The sequence below is a fragment of the Sebastes umbrosus genome, chromosome 12, assembly GCF_015220745.1.
Source record: "Sebastes umbrosus isolate fSebUmb1 chromosome 12, fSebUmb1.pri, whole genome shotgun sequence".
In the NCBI taxonomy this organism is placed as follows: domain Eukaryota; kingdom Metazoa; phylum Chordata; class Actinopteri; order Perciformes; family Sebastidae; genus Sebastes; species Sebastes umbrosus.
Window position 1 is genome coordinate 10,739,813 of NC_051280.1, and position 20,428 is coordinate 10,760,240.

General features: G+C 43.5%; 1 protein-coding gene across 27 annotated transcripts in view; it reads left to right on the forward strand.

Annotated features, from left to right (window-relative positions):
- The window catches only part of LOC119498895 (receptor-type tyrosine-protein phosphatase F), a 201,114-nt gene that overhangs the window by 144,873 nt on the left and 35,813 nt on the right, over positions 1-20,428 (forward strand). For 11 of the 27 annotated variants that reach the window (XM_037787989.1, XM_037787988.1, XM_037787992.1 and 8 more), the window contains 7 exons: positions 965-1,537; positions 2,300-2,400; positions 3,900-4,147; positions 6,607-6,685; positions 8,529-8,753; positions 17,112-17,266; positions 19,668-19,682. In XM_037787989.1, the coding sequence (XP_037643917.1) occupies positions 965-1,537; positions 2,300-2,400; positions 3,900-4,147; positions 6,607-6,685; positions 8,529-8,753; positions 17,112-17,266; positions 19,668-19,682 (1,396 nt within the window). The remainder of the gene's footprint in view (positions 1-964; positions 1,538-2,299; positions 2,401-3,899; positions 4,148-6,606; positions 6,686-8,528; positions 8,754-17,111; positions 17,267-19,667; positions 19,683-20,428) is intronic. The other 16 variants (XM_037787994.1, XM_037788003.1, XM_037788000.1 and 13 more) reach the window with 2 other exon arrangements.

Below are 20,428 nucleotides of genomic sequence, written 5' to 3' on the forward strand. Positions count from 1 at the left end.
CTAGTTCATTATTGAGCTTCTGGTTTGGTGGATTTTGTTTCCTTTTGATAGTGCCATAAAACCAAATAACTATTCACCTTTAAAGGTAGGGTCGGTAATGTTGAGAAACTAGCAAGAGTACACTACATTTTAAAAATGATCCAACTGAAAAACCCAGCCCAATGGTGCCAACTGTTTTCCAGTGAAAGTAGCTAGCAGCACTAGCTCCAATAGTCCCTAAATCTAGCGAGAAAATCGCCAAGTCAGCAACATTGACAGTCTGTCACTTCAGGCCTCCCTCCAAAGCCACACTCCCAAAATTATCGTTATGAATGTAAACTAGGGCTGAACGATTTTGAAAAAAATATCAGATTGCGATTATTTTGACTGATATTGCCATATGATTTGCGATATTGGAGGGAATGATCATTTTAAATCATTCTCATTTTCATTGAACAACAAGGGATCTTTACCAAACAAAGATGTTTTCTGTAGAATATGATGTAGATCAGGACATGAGCACCACAATATCTAATTTAAAATGGTATTTTGACGCACATTTCCCCTTTAACAAACATTGCATCTCCTGTGATTTGAAAAAGTAGGCCGTATTGCGATTTCAGTACAATTTTGATTAATTGTGCAGCCCTAACGCAAATATATCATAATAAACATCGTAAACAATGAACATGGCTATTGTAGTACTCACATCTGTCAAGCTTGCAGCTTTTAGAAGACTCTGGTGACATGCAATGATTGCACGGGCAGAGTACATGCAGGCAGGCCGGACTGTAGCCCGTCCAATCATTTCATTGGAATGAGGATTTATTACAGTCCTTTTTTTCCTTTTTTGTAAAGAGAATTTCAACAAATATAACAAAAAATGTATTTGAACAACATGACCCACCCTACCTTTAAAGTGAAGGTTGTTTACAATAGTTCCTGCGTACTTATTCTTTGCTTTCTTCTTTAATCTTTTTTTCAGTGCCAGGCAGGCCCACTATGATGATCAGCACCACCTCGGGCAACACGGCACTGATCCAGTGGCAGCCGCCTAAGGAAATGGTGGGTGAGCTGATGGGCTACCAGCTGCAGTACAAGCGCACCGATGAGGAAAACTACACCTCACGCGAGCTGAGGAAGACCGATGACCATTACACTGTCACCGGGCTGCACAAAGGCGCCACCTACATCTTCCGCCTCAGCGCCCGTAACCGCGCAGGCATCGGCGATGCCTACGTAAAGGAGATCAGCACCCCCGAAGACGTGCCCTCAGGCTTCCCGTTCAACCTCCAAGTCACGGGACTGACCCAGTCCAGCACCCAGCTGACCTGGGAGCCCCCGCTGGTAGCCGAAAGGAACGGGAAGATTCAGCACTATGTGGTTGTGTACAGGGACATCAACAGTCAGCAGAACAGCACCAACCACACGGCCGACACGCACATGACTATCCAGGGCCTTAATCCTGACACCACCTACGACATCCGGGTGCAGGCGTTCACCAATAAGGGCGGGGGACCCCTCAGCCCCAGCATTCAGAGCCGGACCATGTCTATCGGTAGGACACATGAATGATATTTATACACAAACATGCCCGAGGTGTTTGATTTGAAAACATAGAATCAGGGTTTAATACATGCCCACATAATCATTACACACTAGCGTACATCTACACACGGCAAACTTGCCCACAGCATACTTGAGCATATACATAAACACCTGCTTCTATTTGAACACTTTAACGGGCTCTTTTCTGTCTTTATCAGTGCCACGTCTTTCTCATCTACCACTCAGTACAGTACAGCACTGTGTTTATTGATTTATAGAGTACTAATCTCATTACACGCCACAGTCACATTACCATGCCTCCTCATCCTCCGCGTACCCAGTATGTACCTCCTCATGCATTTTATAATCTTATAAATGGGAGATTTCTTATTTATAACCTGAGTTGTGCGTGATGTTTATTTTAAGACACATGTTGCCACTCCCTCTGCCATATACATTTCTTGGTAATCACAGAGATCTCTGCCTGTTGCGTATGTCTTATTGTGAAAGGGGTGTAATAAATGGAACAGGCTTAGGGAGATGAAGGCTATTTTTATGTGATCTATAACCAAGCGTGAATGAGATTGTTGATGTTCTTTGTAGCCCCCCTGTGGCTTGTCAAGTTTAGTCATAAGGTAATGTGTTCACATTGTTTACTGAGGGGGTTACTTGCTGTACAGTAGTGTGAAATTGTATTACGCACAGAGATTACATTTTGCGGTATACAAGATGTCTTACTTGAGATATTAATCGAAGAATTTTCCCGCCCTAGATTTTCCGACCCTGAACTTTGGTGTCAAAGCTGTCATGAAAACATCTGTCCTCCTCACCTGGGATTTGCCACCGAACTACAAATCCCAAGCGCCTTTCAAGGTGAGTGCCAGGATGACAAAATCCCCATCCATTTACTCAAAGTCAGATACAAAACATTTCACCATGAACACAATTTGCATAGACATAGCTTTTACCTTAAAGGAACAGTGTGTAGCATTCTGGGGGATCTATTAGCAGAAATGGAATATGATATTCATAACTGTGTATAATCACCTGAAACTATGAGAATGAGCCGCCATGTTGCTCCGCCATGTTGCTCCGCCATGTTTCTACAGTAGCCAAGAACGGACAAACCAAACACAGGTTCTAGAGAGAGCCTTTCTCGTTTTTACGTTACCTGAAGGCCGGCGTTGTTCTCCGACACACTTGTGAAACTGCGGTAACGTGAGCCGCAGAGTGCAAAATCAGGCTATCGCCAGCCGCCAGCAGCCGAACGGCGTTACCACGGTTTTGCACTCGGTGCCTCACGTTACTGCAGTCTTGGAAAGGGAGGAGGGAGCAGAGGGGTACTCAGCTGGTTGCAATCTGCAACCACACCACTAGATGCGGCTAAATCCTACACACTGTACCTTTAATGATCACTTTTCAACGGTTTCATAAACTATAATACTTAGTATTATCAACAGTCTTGAAAAGGGAAAAAGGGCATTTAAGTACGCTGCTCCTGCGGCTTGGAATTTACTGCAGAATGATTTAGGTCTAGGGGAGCTGGTTTCTTTAAGTGGTTTTAAAAATAGATTGAAGAAGTTGGAGGAAGGTACATCAGGCTGTGGATGCTTTTCTGAGCCATTTGATCTTATGTGATCTAGAATATGGTGAGTGACTTGAGTCTTATTTTTGTATACTCATGCTGTGACCTGAGATTTTATTTTCTGTAACTGTCATTTGTTGTATGTCTGAAACTTTGTGTAATGCGCTGCTGCTGCCTTGGCTAGGACACTGTTGAAAAGGAGATTTTTAATCTCAATGAGGCTTTACCTGGTTGAATAAATTCTACAAAAAAAGATATCATTGTAAAATCTCAAATCTTCAACCAACAAAATGCAATATAACAATGGTAACATGATTTTTTTTAATTGGAAAGCTATTACTGTCATTGTTACTACAACACAATGTATAAGATTCACTGTGCATATAATTGCAACCTAACTGCATTGCAGCACTATCAGCTGTTAACACTTTCACCAGGGTGTGATGCAGTGATTTTCCCCATTTTCACTGAAAAGCCAGACTCATGCTCATTTATGAGGTGTAATAATCTGTCAAAATTATATTATATCAATTCCCACCTCATGGTAATGGAGCAATTTGAAGTGTAAAAAAACTATTGGATTTGCACCGATGGGCAAGTGTGACACCGATGCACATGAGATGAGGTGTCAGATGAGATGGGCGCCTCCCTTAGGACCATGCTGCTCTTTTCCATGTGTGTGTCTGTGTGTGTTGAGAGAGTATTGCATTTGTCTGGAGGATATACATTATGTGTATGTCATGTTAACTTAAAACATAACTCCAAGTTTTCTCTTGTGTGCTCACAGATCTTGTACAACCAGCAAAGCGTGGAAGTGCAGGGAAACCTGAAGAGGAAGCTGATCGCGCAACTGCAGCCAGACACGGACTACTCTTTTGTGCTGACGAGCCGGGGCAACATTGCTGGGGGTCTGCAGCAGCAGGTGTCCATCCGCACTGCCCCTGACCTGATCAAGACTAAGCCCAGCACACATCAGCCTCAGGGGGGCAAGATGACCATCAACCTGCCTAAGGTCCAGAACCCCACACGTGTCAGGTCAGTACTGAGACACATGGGACCGAACGCACGGGCGAGCTCCGAATCTGGCCATAAATCCACCAATAGATGATGATTGTTGTTAGCCAGTAGATTCAGTTTTCTTGAATTAGCGTTCGGAATAATGGAGCTTCATTTGTGTTTGATTCTTGGCTGCTGCAGCAACGAAGCTTTCCATCAGTGTCGCCCTTTCAGGGACCCATATATTACTACCAGTTAGTATTGAAAGTGTTACCGTTCAAAAAACACATTGTGGCACTAAGAATATGGTGACTTTTAAATAGATGGATGGATGGATAGATGGATTTTATTTCGAACATGTAATAACTAATAACAAAACAAAACAAGAATCACCAATAAAATGAGCAGTAAACATATACAGTATATTCTAAATAAACTAAATAAATAAATATTATATGTTCAAAAAGGAGTAGGCAGAAGGTAAAAACTTACATTATAAGGTCTTATCCCTTTCTATAACTTCAATAATGAACTTAATGTTTATCACATATACATTTAAATTAGGCAACACTGTTTTTACAAGCATTTGTGCAAATATGCTGAACAACCAGCAGTTAAAACCACTGAATCATTTATTTACTGACAGTTGATAAAAACTATTTCATTACAATTTCATTTTATGAAAAGTTCAAATGTATAAACACCAAAAAACATAAAATTAAGACTTTGTATAAGAATTTGTACTTGAAATATGTACATGTGGGGGCTTGTTTGTGGCCCTGGACCCCTAAACGGCCACTTTGCTTTCACAAGCCAGCGGTTCGTTTGGGCGGTTGTGAACACAGTAATTGTACTCTGGTGGAGACTAAAACAATCGGTCCGAGACCGCTTGCGAGAGGTGGTCTCAGACCGATTCCAAGCGAACCAAAAGAAGTCCGATGTTTGCTTGACATGTGGGCCGAAGAGAACATACAGAATATGCTAAATAAAGTCCACAAAAATAGTGACGTTTATAAAGGCATTCGAGATAAACTGGAGGAGAAGAGATGCACACAGTAGATCACTGCCGGGTCAAAGTGAAAAATCTTCAACAGCAATATTTTATATCAGAGCCCGCGATTCCCTGCATAGAAGTGGCAGGTCTCAAGACGAAAAAAAAAATAATAAATAAATTTGCTCCTTTGCACATGCCCCTCAGCAAATTCATTTTTTTATTTGGTCTGCTTTAATGTGTGCACTTTGAAACCGAACCAGACTAAATAGAAAACGAACCAAAGTATCAATTTCACTCTGATTCAGACCAGCAAAATGGACTATGGTTTGTGAAAGCGCCCTTAGTTGTTGTCAAAAAACATTATCATTCATTCGGGAGCTAATTCAACTGCAACTCTGAACAACCTTTCTTACAGCAACAGCAGCACATGTGGCTCACTGTGTATCTGATCAATACTAAACCTGTTTTCAAACTTAAAACTTCAACTTTTAATCTGAGCCAACTTCATGACACAGCGGCTGATGATAATCGAGGCTTTTAACATCAGGTGGAGCTGTATTATCTTTTGACTCAAATTGTAAAGAGCAGAATTGTGCCTGACCCTGGCGAGTAAAGCCTTTTTCTTCAGACACACACTTCCAGACACATCTGAGTAGGGGAGTGCATAGGGTTGATTGGTAAAAAGATTACAGGGCTGTCAGGGCTGGCCGAGCTCCAGCTCAGATTGACGGGCAAAGAGAGCACGTGACTGGGGATGGCAGAGTGGCGGTCTGTGTGTGTGTGTAGGTGAGAGAGGGGGGTTGAGGAGTCTTGTTATACATGTCTTCTCCCACTCCCAGACTTGACTGACTGTTGAATCACAGAGTCGAGGCCTGGAGAGAAGGGGAGAGAAGCAGCTGCTTTCGCTGTCAGCAGCAGCTGATTTTACAAGTGGTTGAATGCCACAGAGGGGGAAAAACTTTGAGCTGGGAGAAGACAGACTCAGGGAGAACACGAAAGCACATCAATAACTGCAGACACAGATGTTTGTACTCACAAGCACGTTCCTTCATTCATTACCTTACTCCTTAGTTTGACCCTAAACTCCTGAACGTCTTTCTGGTGTCTTTCTTCTTCTATTTTTGGTCTTTATAATAAGCAGTAAAAGAACACACACACGAGTAGTCACATAGCTGGTCCTATTAACCTAAAGAATCCTATGGGGATCTCTATTAGCTGAAGGCTCCTCTCACTGGGATAGTGTTTGTTCCAGTCTACATGGCAGATGTTCTTAGTGATTAGCCATTAATTGGGGAATGCAGTGCCAATCTGCTGGTGTTCGACCTTGGTTAGGACCCGCTTGTGTACCACTCAAGTTTTGAATTGCGCCCAGCAAGCCTCACAGTGAAAGTATGTCTTACTAAATGTTTTGACTGTGTTATTAATGCGCTCGGCTTCACTTTGATCTCAGCGTGTATGTGCTTCAGTCAGTCTGCCTTAACACAGGCTTTATTTTTCTTGGCAGGTGGTACTACATCGTGGTGGTGCCGGTGTCGCAGTCAACGCGCCGGTGGAAAAATCCAGACGAGATGGACCTGGACGAGGTGAGTGCCAGCCGGTGGCTGATATGCTAATGTGCCAGGTCAGGGGTCGCCAATAGCATCTCCCGTTCCAACTGGGTAGGAAGTCACTGGTTGTAGCTAATTAGCTCTACCCTCCTGGGCTCAGGGAGGGGGGGGGCGGCAGGGCAGAGATTTTAAACAATGAGTCATTCGGGCAGGTGGGGAATATCCTGATTGGACGCCAGGTCTACACACAGTACCCATCTGCTGAATCCAAGTGCATACAGAGTCATCTTAATCTTATAAAGCCATTGATGTAAATGTTAAGCAAACAGTAATTACAAATTACTGCTCTACCTCCTCCACATTTGTCTTTATAGTCTTTATTGTCAGGGTTTGGCAACTCCAAACAAAGTTTAACACAAGGTATTCAAATGAGAATAAAGATTTATGGCTGCTTTATTATTGAATAAAGGTCTTCCTTGTCCACAAGAGAATTGAAGCTAAATGACGTGCCTGAATATTAATAGCATCATTTTTAAGTAAACGGCGAGGCTCGTTGGTTTGGATCGCTATTGTTCAAGCTCCCTGAAGAAATGGCAGAAGAGACCAGCAGTGGGAGAGGGATGGGACTCCCTGAGTCATTAAACATTGAGCAGGCCATTGTCTCCTCCCTTAGACATAATGATTTAATAAAGCTACATCTGGAGCAGCACATGAGACGTCACTGACAGAAAACAAAATGCTGCTGAAAACACAATGCCGCAGTGCTGTATGCCCCTGCTCATTTATTAAGCAGGCTGGCAGTCATGCTGGGATTGTGTGCTGGAGCAAGCGCTAATTGCTCACTTCGTAACTTGGCTGCATTGTTTGCAAAGTTATATCACTGAGCAAAGGGCATTTCAGCTGTGTGGATTCATTATCTCGTAGGAGGCATAGTAAGAACCAGACCCGGACTTATGGTGTGAATGCAGAAGGTTTGTTTTTTGGGGGGGATTTTGAGAGGAGTTGATGGAAGTTGTTTTAATGCATATAAATTAGTTCATGGTCACGGTGAGGAAAACTTCCCACCAGTTAATAAACTCGTGACATCACCGGTGTTACTGATTACACTGGACATTTTACAAGAAAAGGTGACCCTCAATATGTGTAGCGCGCCTACTTTGATCTTTAACGACGGATGGCTGTGTCTGGCCTATCCGGTTGAGCTTTCGCTGCGGGGCCGCAGGTTTCCACCCGGCGCCACTGTGCACACCGGCTGTGTCCTCCACACGGCGATTGCCTCATTAACGTTATGGTTCTCTTATAGCATTGGGTTTAATTCTGAAATATTGCCAAATAGGCGCTTTTGCTTTTTGCTTTTCCCTTTGACAACAAATCCTCCGCCATCGTCTTGTCTGTCAACTCTCTCTTGTACCGTGATAATAGCGTGAAATCTGACTCCTGCTACTCTGTGCTGATACTCAGCCTCAGACACTTTCACTTTAAGTTTATAATTGTAGCATCCATTGTCCGATTATGTATTGATAACACGCTTAGTATTTTACAAATTAGAATTTTTGATGTGATGAATGTTTGTGCTGATACGCAAACATTAACGAAATGGGTTTTATTTCTATTAAAAAAAATGCAAAATGACAGTGGGGGCGGAACACCGGTAACAGTGATAACACCGACTACAGTGGCAAGCCTACACACAACCCACAAAGATTTTCTTGCCCAAAGCCCCATTGATTGTCGAGAGGCTTGAGCCTTTGACCTCCAGGCTACTGTATGATGCAGTAAATTTAGTCTCTGTACTAACTTATTTAAAAAGTTTAAATAGGGAGAATGTAAAAGTTTAGCCAAACATGACCTTAACATTTGCCCTCTATGTTTTCCCCAGCTGCTCAAGTCAAGTGAAGGCCCCGCCCTGAGACGCCGCCGTCACCTGGATTCCTCCAAGCCTTACATTGCTGCCAAGTTGGACTCACTGACGAACTCCTTCACCGTGGGTGATGAGAAGACGTACAACGGCTTCTACAACAAGCCGCTGACCAGTCCGCAGGAGTACCAATGCTTTGTCCTGGCCGTGCTCCAAAACGAAGGGACCGACAGCACTGCTAATTATGTAAGAGACGCACACATTCATTAATATTTCCATTCACTGATTAAGGGCAGACAATCATTGTCGACAGCATAACTCATAGTAGTTTTTTTCTGAGTAAAGGTCCCTCCTGTATTTGTTAGATTAAAAAATGAATTTACCTGAGCCCGTTCTATATATTTGTACATGTGTCACCTTTTAGTTTCACGGACAAACTATTTTTGTTTATCACCCATCCTCTCACTCTAAACACGCTGCCCCTCAAGCGTTTCCAGAATGGCAGCGGCAAGCCAAATTGTTGTTGTTTTATTACCACTTACCCTTTAATACGGCCGCCTTTAAAAGTCATTGCAGCTTGTCCTGATAACTCCCTTATCAGTCCACAATGACATCAGAGATCCAGCTTTGCCATTTCGGCAGCCAGCAGGGCCCCACGCACGTCTCTTTACACTGCTTATACAAGGCTCTTGGCTCTTTAAGTGGAGGCCCCGTGCACTCGTCAAACAGCACCAACGCGGAGGCCCAGCTCTCCATGGGATGGTCTGGAGTAAACTTCACTGCAGGAAGGATGAGAGTCTGCGATTGCTCTGGGCTCCTCCACTACGCAGGACATGCATATTCAGTAGCTGGGCCCTGGGCAACCACAGAGGGAGAGAGAGCGATCGCTTCATGTCCGAAACCAAATCCCAGACTTTTCACCTATTCCTTTCTCTTCTCTCTCCCCTCTCAGCTCTTTTTCTTCTGCGCACTCTCTGCCTCTCTGCGTCTCTCTCCCTCTCCCCATCCTTCTCGACCGTGAAGAGAGCAGAGGAGATTGATTAGTGTGGCTGGAGTTAAGAGGGAGACGAGGGCCTGGTCACATGGCCTAGGGAATCTGTAAAGCAGGCCTGATTCCCTTGAAATGCTGCTTTAAATGTCCCTAAAGCCCCCCCACCCCCCCAATAATCCCCCACTCCTTCGCTCTGAGAAGGGGAGGGAGGTGCGAAGGAGGCTGTAGTGGGCAGCCATGATACACTTGACTTCAAAGGAGATGCTTAAACCCCATCGCTGCACAACACTCTCACTGCACCTGCCAGACACACCAGGTTGGATCAGTGCGGCGTTCAAGATTTGTCTTTTTCTGTGTACTCCCCCTCCTTAAACTGTGTTGCACCCTCCCACCTTCAGACTAAATCGCTTGGATTAATCAGGCTTCACTCACAGGATGAGTCAATCAATGTGCTTACCTTCACTTCAGTAACCTGGTTATTGACGCCTTTCTGCAGTCATCATATTTCTTAAACTTCATGCAAATGAGACACCTGATATCCATAACTGGGGTGAAGGTTTTATTGACCAAGTATGAACTCCAACAGGGTTTTTATTAGGGCTGTCAATCCATTAAAATATTTAATCCTGATTAATCACATATTTTTTATCTGTTCAAAATGTACCTTAAAGAGAGCTTTGCCAAGTATTTAATACTTTTATCAACATGGGAGTGGGCAAATATGCTTGCTTTATGCAAATGTATGTATATATTTATTGTTGAAAATCAATGAACAACATAATACAATGACAAATATTGTCCAGAAACCCTCACAGGTACTGCATTTAGCATAAAAAATATGCTCAAATCATAACATGACAAACTCAAGCCCAACAGGCAACAACAGCTGTCAGTGTGTCAGTGTGCTGACTTGACTATGATTTGCCCCAAACTGCATGTGATTATCATAAAGTGGGCATATCTGTAAAGGGGAGACTTGTGGGTACCCAGAGAACTGCCAGTTTTTCCTTGCCAAAATGTTGCGCAAGTTTGGAGCGTTATTTAACCTCCTTCGACAAGCTAGTATGACATGGTTGGTACCAATGGATTCCTTAGGTTTTATAGTTTCATATGATGCCAGTATCTTCACTCTAGCTTTAAAACTGAGCCCGCTACAACCTAAAAATTGCAAGTTGTGTTAATGCGTTAAAGAAACCATTAACTTTGACAGCCCTAGTTTTTACATGTGGGCATGTGCATGACAAAGACTTAGTTTAGACAGAGAAGGTGTCTGACAGGGATTAAAGGAAAGATCGTTACTCGTTGGAGTGCATCCTTGTGTTGTACCCAAAATAATTATATCCGAACTCAGACTAACGCTGAGACTGAAAAAAGAAGTCTGAATGAGTTGACATCCACAGCTGAGCAGTAGACTTATTGTAAAAAATCAGAAGCACATATAAAGGGAAAAAACCCTCTTTGTGCAGGAGCATAATATTGTGGCCCAAATTCAATCAAAATGTACCATCCTTGGTTCAAAAATACAGTAGGGGATAGGAAGGAAATCCAATAACTGACCTGCTGCATATAGTAAACACGGGATTTACACTAACAAGATTACTGCAGTGCATGTGAACACCTTGATTTCCACATTTCTCCCAGTAACCTGGTTTCTTGTGTGCATGAAAACATACTGAATTCTGAGGTGGTGACTACAGGCAGGCTGTCATTGATCGCCACACAAATCCCCCAACCGCACTCTTTGGGAAGCTCAGATACCACAGCGGTGTTTGTTTTTGTCACCCCCAACGCGGCACTTGCAAACGTTTATTACCAACCACAAACGGCTACAGAAGGTAAAGCGTGCAGCGAGTTCGAGCAGTTGGCAGAAGCCGCCTCGAGCTGGATCTTCACCAGACCCAGGAGAATAAGACAACAAGTACTGAAGTAAATGACTTGTGTCTTTACTACACTTCCTCGCCACCACCCAAACTCCCTGAGCGTAGATCAAACGGGACCGCCAGAGCTTAATAAGCCCTCGTATATCAATGGCCACGAGCAGCCAGCAGTGGTTGGAGGGAAGAAGAGAAGGAAGGAAGGCAAAGGGGGATGAGAGAGAGAAAAGAAGAAGAGAGTGTGCCTTCATGTCTCCCCAGCACCCAAGGCAGATAAACAAGCCGGGGGAAGTGTGAAATGGGATGATAGATGCTGGGTGTGTATAAACAGTATCATTTAATGCGAGAAGAGAGTGAGAGAGGGAGGTAGCATGAAATATTGTGTGATGTGAGACAGAGAGGAGGGATGGTGTTGGAGAGAGGAAAAGAGGAACATTTTTGTCTTGTGTCCCGTCCAGCCTGTGAAGCTTGAATGAGAGAGAGTGAACTGGCAGAAGAGGAGGATGTTGTGCTAATGTGTGCTTTTCTTTTGATAAGGGAGAGGTGAGCTTATGGCGTAGAGAGAATGGAGTGTTCGAATGTGTTTACCACAGTTTTCTGTTTGCACTGTTATCCAGGCGTTTATATTCTGCTCACTCTCAACAAGAATTGGCTTTGTAGCTCTAATTCTGTTGCTGCTCTGGGCTCTAAACCCTTAACATGGAAGACTGGCTTCTTTCTAAATTTAACAGGCTTTGACAAACAATATCAAGGAAGAATTGTGAAAACAAGATGTTTTTTTCCTGGCAGAGAGTATAAGCATATTCAAGCCTAACTTTTCAACAAGGGTGGTAGAAATATAGGCAACATATAGGCTCCTAGAGGCGTCTCCCTCTAGCGATCCCTGTAGATATCTGGATGTTTGGTATTCAGACGGCTAGAGAGGGAAAAAGTGTGGTTTCTGGTGCTGATTGGAAAAGAGTGCATGTGAGGGAAAAATGGGTGTTGAAGGAAATAAAAGTATGAAGGGAGAACTACAGTACGAAGGAGAAGGGTTATCGTAGAGGGTAGGCTAGACCCCGCAGCCACATTTCTGTTCCTTGTAGATAAAGGCATACTCACACATGCTATCAGCTTTCCCTCTCACTTTTTTGTACCTCCATTTTTTTGTTTCTTTCTCTTGCCTCCCTCTTGCTGTCTTTCCCTGTGTCTTGCAACAATGAGGAGCGTGTGGGCTCCTCAGCCTCCCTGAGGAGGCAGAGAGAGCAGCAGATACATAATGGCCGTCTTTGCATGTTTGTTTGTTTGTCTGGCGCACAACCCTGCGGCTCATTTAAGCCACTTTTGGAGAGACACGGCGCTAGCGGGGTCAACGACGAGTTGAAACAAATGTCTGTGTGCTGCGCGTAGCGGATTCTGCGCTCAGGGGATGGCGGAGCAGCGGCTGACTGGGGAGGCTGTGCAGCCCACGGGCCAGATAGCTGACTCGATATAGTGCTACTACCATAACACCTCTGCCTCAGTCTCTCTGTCTCCTTGCTCTCTGCCATCTCTCATCACCCACTCTCACTCTCTCTCTCTCTCTCTCTCTCTCTCTCTCTCTCTCTTGTTCTCTTACTGTCTCAAACAAACACTTACAATCACACACACACTCTCTCAGCGGTTGGTACCTAGACAAACACACACACACTCTCTCAGCGGTTGCTACCTAGACAAACACACACACACACACACACACTCGTTGAGGCCCAGAAGATCTTGTGAAAAGGCTCAGAAAAACTCATGTATGCACACACACGCTTACACACATTTGTTTAGAGTCTTTCAAACACTTTCTCTTTCTCTCACTGACGGATGCACACACGCACCAGCACAAGCAAATACATTCATTCACTCGTAATGCTTACAGTTGTATGTACAGTACCTACAGTACAATAATAATACTCATCTGTAGTGTTAACAAACAAAGTCATATACTCTCCTGTGTCTCTTCTCAGTAGGGATGACATTTGATAGAATTTTGTCAAATCTGAATCCAATATCTTCTCCGCTCTCTGAATTTGATTCCCTTATGAAATCTATTTAGGTTTGTCTGTCAACATTTTAAAGCAACTTCAGTTATGAATAACTAAAAAGATCAAATGAGATGTGACGGAACTTCAGTTTTGAGTGCCAGCAGCTTGATTACCGTTCACAATTTGTCAGCCTGAAACAACCTGAAAATGAGATCAGGGGCCTCATTGCAGAAAAAAATATCTTAACTGCTTGTCCTATCTTAACTTAAGTTTCAAAGATAGGATAAATCCTCTATTCCTATTACAGAAGCAATCCTAAACTCATGGCTGTGTCCCATCCTATCTCAGACCTCTTATCTTATCTTAATTTAAGAAATCTTAACTATAACTGTAAATTTGATTGACTTCATTCGGCACCCGTCCTGTCATGCCTGCATCTTTGACTAGAATGTACCAGTACTACTACTACTTGAGATGAACAAGCTAAAATATCAACAGCTCTCTCTCTTGTCACTGGCTAGCTAGCTTGCTATCAATGCTTCTGGGTGTTCAATTTTAGCTACGAGGAGTCGGAGGACAGGACATCCCACCTTTTAATTAAATTAATGTGTGTGTGTATGTGTATATATATATATATACACAGTATATACCTAGTGTCCACAAATCCTAAATGTCATCTAAACTGAGATAAGATTGACTTGAGAGGCCTTTTTATTTCTACCAATCTTCATCTGAGTACTGACCAGGCGGCAACCTCCAGGTCTGAAAAATGAAGACAATGCAGAAGTGCCTTAAACTTGCATTCTTTCTAATAGCCAGCAGGGGGCGACTCCTCTGGTTGCAAAAAGAAGTCTGATTGTATAGAAGTCTATGAGAAAATGAGCCTACTTCTCACTTGATTTATTACCTCAGTAAACATTGTAAACATGAGTTTATGGTCTCAATCACTAGTTTCAAGTCTTCTTCAATACAGCATGATGTTCATTTAGTAAATTAAGGTCCCCTTTAGAGTCAGAATAGACCATAAAGCAGGGGATGCTTTAGGGCGTGGCTTGTGATTGTGATTGACAGGTCGCTACCACGGCGATGTCCGGTCTGGGAGTTGTCCGTGTTTTTGTCATTGAAGTTTAACAATTTCAGTGTGTTTTCAGTTCATGGAAGTTAAGTCGCCTAAAAATGTCTTATTCAGCGTCCGGTTGTGCTTAGCTCCACCCTCTCGTGTCACTTCTGGTTGCAAAGAACAAAGATGGCAACAACCAAAATGCCGAACTCGAGGCTTCAAAACAGCAGTCCACAAACCAATAGGTGTTGCCACGGTGACTACGTCTACTTCTTATATACAGTCTGTGCTTTGGCTTTAATGCAAATTTCTTATGTAATCGAGGTTAATTAGCCACAGTTGAGGTATTTCAATTGACCAATGTGTCGGTGTCAGTGGAGGTTAAAAAGGAAAAAGCCTGTTACCTGAATATTATATGCGTTGGTATTTTGCATGGAGCCGACCCTACCTCTCACATACACACACACACACCCACATACACACTGATTCAGAATGGTAAGAGATTCACATACACATATACTTACTTTTATGTCTCTCACTTTCTCTGACTCACTCACTCTCAGGCTCACACATTCCTTCACTGCTCCATTGTGATAGCACTCTGCGAGGCATTAGGAGCTGCGTGACTGAGCTTTTATCAGATATTAGGGCCGTTCAAATGGATGATCCCAGTACTTTGCCGTGACCAACAGACAAAAAGCCCTCTCTTTTTGTCTGTCCCTCTCCTCTCCTCTCGCTCTTCCTCCCTTATCCTTCAACTAAAAGCACAGCTGCAGTCATTTGTTACACTACAGAAAAAAAAAAGAAAAGTTTTTTCCCAGGATTCCCTGCAGGGCCACATCCTACAGCCTTTTTTGGGCCCTCCCGAAGGAACAGGAAGCCTTGTGGCGTCGTCACATCAGCAATGTCCCACTGCTGTGCAGTTTCTCTTTGTTCTTAGATAATAGGTTCCTCCCAAAGGCACGCAGAACAGGAGAGAACCAGTCTCATGAGCCTGGTGTGTATCAGTGTGTGCGTGAAGACAAAGACAAATGAAAAACATTGCTGCTGTAAACTACTGCTGTAATATGAAAAAGTGAATCTTTTTACTTTCCTACTTGAGATATCTTGTGCCTGTGCCTAATATCAGAGCACGCTGGTTTGCACGTACACGGCTGAGACATGCTGTAACGCTCACACACCCATACTGTAAATTTTTTCCGGCAGTTGCCCAAGAGTATGAGAGATAACGGAACTATATGACAGAACGCAGGACTCTTTGAGCTCATCTCAGCTTATCTTTCCAATTAATATCTGCCTGGGTGCCGAAGAGCCGGCTGCTGTGCGGCTAATGATCCGGATTACTGCTGCCTGCCGCCCCGCCACTCCCGCTGCATGCTGGGAGCCCAATTCCCTTCGAGGGCTGCGATCTGTCACCCGTGCCCCTCCGCACACACACACACCCTCCTCTCCAGGACCTGCATCTCCCATCGTCGTTCAATAGGAGGCACGCTGAGCTCTAATGACAGATGCCTCGCTCCTCCCTCTTTCTCTTTCTCATCCGTCACCTTGCTCTCCTGAAGTTGGACTCCCTCCTCTTTCACACACATTTTTAAACACCGTACCGTGTCGCCTCGTGCACCCACTCCTTAGATACACGCTCACACACACACCTCCTTCCTTCCTCCTGCTCTCCGTCATTTGAAGACGAGGGAGCACGGAGATGTCTCATTTACAACCAAGGTGGAAACGCATCCTTACCGTCACCTCCTCCTCCTCCTCTTCCGTCACGGTGTGAACACTAATGAAGAAGAGATGAGTCCTCTCCTGTGCCCCCATTTATCTCAGCGGCCGAGGGACATGCACACTCATCCCAGCCCCTCTGTCTCTGCCTCTCTCGCTCTCCCGTCTCACACTTGCTCCGTCGTCATGTCTAACGTGATGCAATGCTTTAATAGAAACCTCACTTCATTAGCTGAGATGGTTATTGTTTTTTGGGAAAGTGTTTTTTGAGTTAGGTCGATAGCTTTATGGCTTGTTCTGCTGGTTCCTTGAACCGTGGCCTATTATTAGCATGAAATAACCTGGCTCTCAGGGTGCCAGAAACAAGAAATCTGCAGTCAGATATTTTGATTTCCTTTTCCTTATCAAGGCAGACAGAGCTGACACTATATATACTTTTATATGCTTCACTGTTTCTAACATGAGCTACAGAAAATACTGTGTAATAAATGTCTGCTATTTCATTTTAAAAATGAGTAATTTAAGAATATGGAGCTGCCTGTTAACTTGTCATTGTCTCCCAATTGTTTGCCACTTCTCAAATGTATGACCCATATCCTTTAAAACAAAAAGCTTTCCTCGAGTCTGTGTGATGGAGGTGTTTATGTAATAATAATAACCTTTGTGAAAATCAACAAAAACGTTAAGAAAAATATTCAAATGTAGATTTAGACCAACTTTGTACATATCCTCCAAGACTTCTTGTGGTTCCTCTACAATTAAAAGAAAATGTTTGATTTACCTTGACAGCATGATAACGTGCTTGTTCTCTCAAATTCTGTCTCCTTTTCCTGTGATGTGTGGATTATTTTGGGCTTTTAAGGAAGTCTAAAAAACCCTTACATTTAGATAAGAAGGGGAAATCCTGCATAGTGACTTGGCTCTCATGCACCTGCACTTTCTCTCCTTTCTTTTCATTTCCAGTTGACGTTTTCAGCCAGTCCCTACTCAGACCCGATCCAGGTCACATCGAGTTTGGCCCAGGGGATGGAGCAACCTGAAATGTTATGGGTTATGGGCCCAGTGCTGGCTGTGATCCTCATCATCAGCATCGTCATCGCCATCCTGCTCTTTAAGAAGTAAGAGGCTGCTCTCAGTTATCCTCCTCTGTGTTTGTGTGCGGTTGAACTGCATTGACACTTGTGATTGTAGGTTTCTTTTGGTTGCATCAGGAATGGTAATGAGTCATGCTCCCTTCTGCCACTTGCACCAGGCTGCTCACACACCAAACTGTAAAATTCAATTTCCTTACCATAATGTACAGGGTGACGGGAAAGGAAACGAAGGCGGATTGATTTGTCTTTCAGAAAATTCGCATTTCTCCCCAAAAGATTTTGGCCCATTTGGTCGGTTTTAACAGTGCTATGTGAAGTGTCAGTTGAAATGGCAGCTGACATTGCCTCCCTAATGAAAAGCACAGCTCGGCTGTCAAAAACCCTTAGTTAGGAGGGAGAAATGTGTTTTGGCCAACACCATTGGTCATTTCAAATAAGAAACAGAAGGCTGCAACAGAGGGCTTAACTAAAAGCTCAGTCGATATCTCTTAAAAGCACTTCAGCTGCCACAGTGCAGCACGCCGAGGATACACTTAGGCCAACAAGGTGCTGGGGAGGAACAGATAAATGGATAATGATGCTACTAGTGCTGAAACGAATAGTTGATTAGTTTTATTTATTAAATACAAACATACAGCCAAACTTCTACTACTACTAAACTGTGGGGATTTGCTGCTTTTCTATTTTTTATATATCTTTAAATTGGATATCTTTGGGTTTTGGACTGTCAGTCAGCTTTGGGCTCTTGGAAACAGTGATGGGGATTTTTCATTATTTCATATGCATAATGACTAATCAGTTAATCAAACAAATAATTGACAGATTAGTCGTTGACAAACCTACGATTGCTTTTGTTTTTGTTTAATCTGATAATTATTTTCCTAAATAATGTTTTGTTGTATAAAACATTATAAAACAGTGAACACAGCCCATCACAATATCCTAGAGCCCAAGGTGATTTCATCAAATGTCTTGTTTTGTCAAAAAGCGAGAAATAGTTATTTTACTATAATGAAAGACCAAGAAAAGCAGCAAACGCTCACATGTGAGGACCTGGAACTGTAACATTTTGGGCATTTTTTCCTTTAAAAATGACTTCTTTGCTGATTAATTTTCTGTCAATCGACTAAAGGGTTAATCAACTAATTGTTGCAGCTCTATAAAATAATCATTAGCTGCAGCCCTTAGCCATCTTTAGGCTCGTTAGGAATAAACAAGTATTTGTATGTTAAAGCAGCAGTGGGTAGAATTGGAGCAAATATGATTAAAAACTACTAAACTATATCCTGACAGTAGTGCATGAGACAGGTAATCTGAAAACAATCATGTTCCTCCGTGTCCTCCGGTGCTCATAATGGCATCTGCAAGATTTCACAGACCGGAGGAAAACAACCAATAAGAGCCGAGCTGGAGCCTGCCCTCTCTGAGCAGCAGAAAGTTTGTGACCCGGCAGCCATGTTGAGATCTGTCGAGGAAATATCAAGCAGCGTCCACCAGCCGGAGCAAACTTTCTCATTTTACGGCTAAACAGTACACTACAAGATGTTTCTGAAAACATTTGAGGCGAGAAATAGGCATTACAGTAACAGAATATTGATTCATATTTGATCAGCGCTGCCTAGTTTGACCGTTTGATCTGTGTTCATGAGTGATTGACAGCTGCCGCCGTTGAATGAGCAGCCAATAAGAACGCTCTCTCTCTGAAATTACCTGTGATTGGCCAAAGTCTTTAGATTTTTTAAAGCCTGAAAACAGAGACATGAGGAGGTGCAGAAGTCTAGTTTTTTTATCTATGTGGGTTGGACACCATGAAAATATCATCTAGATAGGAAGTGATTGATTGACTGATTGAGTCCTTCCTCCCTATCTTCTCCTGATGGCTCCATTACAAATTCTCCATTTCACATCATACAGTACCTATTCTCCAACCTGCCATCCACAGCCTTGCAGGCTGCTATGTGGCTGCCGTCTCTGCCAGACTCACAAAGGGACTGGTTAATAATAGGCCTTGAGACAGCCTGCTGCTGAGCAGCACATCCTCTGTCTGGAAGCTCTTTCTCCATGTAGACACAGATCGACAGGAGGGACTGTGGGGAGGTGGCTGTGTGCCCTTTTCACTGTGGACTGGCAGTAAATGTGCAAAGGAATAATCACACTCTTGCTCGGGTTGTTATTGCTACCTGCATATTCGCCAAGACCAATACAAGCAGCGAACAATGATGAGGCTATTCTCAAAAGTCTGCAGTGAGTGTTAAGAACTTTTTACGCTCAAGATGTGGTTTACATTTTTGGAAGAACTGGATTTAGCTCTCTGAAAATAGTACAGAGTTAGAAGAAACTTTGAGTGAAGAGGTTATAGGTCCTTATGGATAACAATTACCTATTAATCCACCCCTTCCCCTCCTCTTTTTGCCCTCTGTGAAAGCAGCAAACAGGAAAGGTGGGTACTGTCACTGTTACATCAGTCATCTCCCACCACCCTAGCCCCTTTCATTTGTGTTGTGAAATTGGTGGTATTCATCAGCTCCTGAGGGTTGCAGGGTCAGCTTCCTCTCAACTCCGGCATTACACACAAAAAAATCCACTGAAGTAGAAATAAAAGGAAACGTCTTTAATCTGATTTGTTCCGTTTTACAAGACATGAGAAGCAGCTGACTCCGCAGCCCTTTATAACTGGGGTCAAAGGAACCCCCAGGTCATGTCCGTGTACCAGTGCATGTTCCACATCTAGTGCCAGTGCTCCTTCTCAGATCGTCCTGTCTGCCATGGTTTGTCTCCGTGCTGTGTTTCATTATCCAGCCAGTGTCAGCGCGCCCCTTCAGGATTGGCCTCATCTGAATATGCCAAGGCATCACCTGCTCCTGAATAGGCCATTGTGAAGGAAATGCCAGACGGGGGAACTGCTGAAAAAGAAATGTTCCCATCTTTTAAGCTGACATTTTCCACCAAGACCCATTCCTACACTTTTAGCCTTCCCCCCCCCCTCTCCCTGCTTCCTTGTGGCAGGAGTCTCAACAAAGGGCCCTGTTCTACCCTCATTAAGCGTACCCTGTACTGCACACACACTCATACATTCACACTGTGTGTGTATGAGTCTGTATGTACTTACATTCTCACACGTCTTACCCTTCACTTTTAGCCTGAGATGAATAACACCATTGATTGCTGCCATGTTTACTTTAGCCC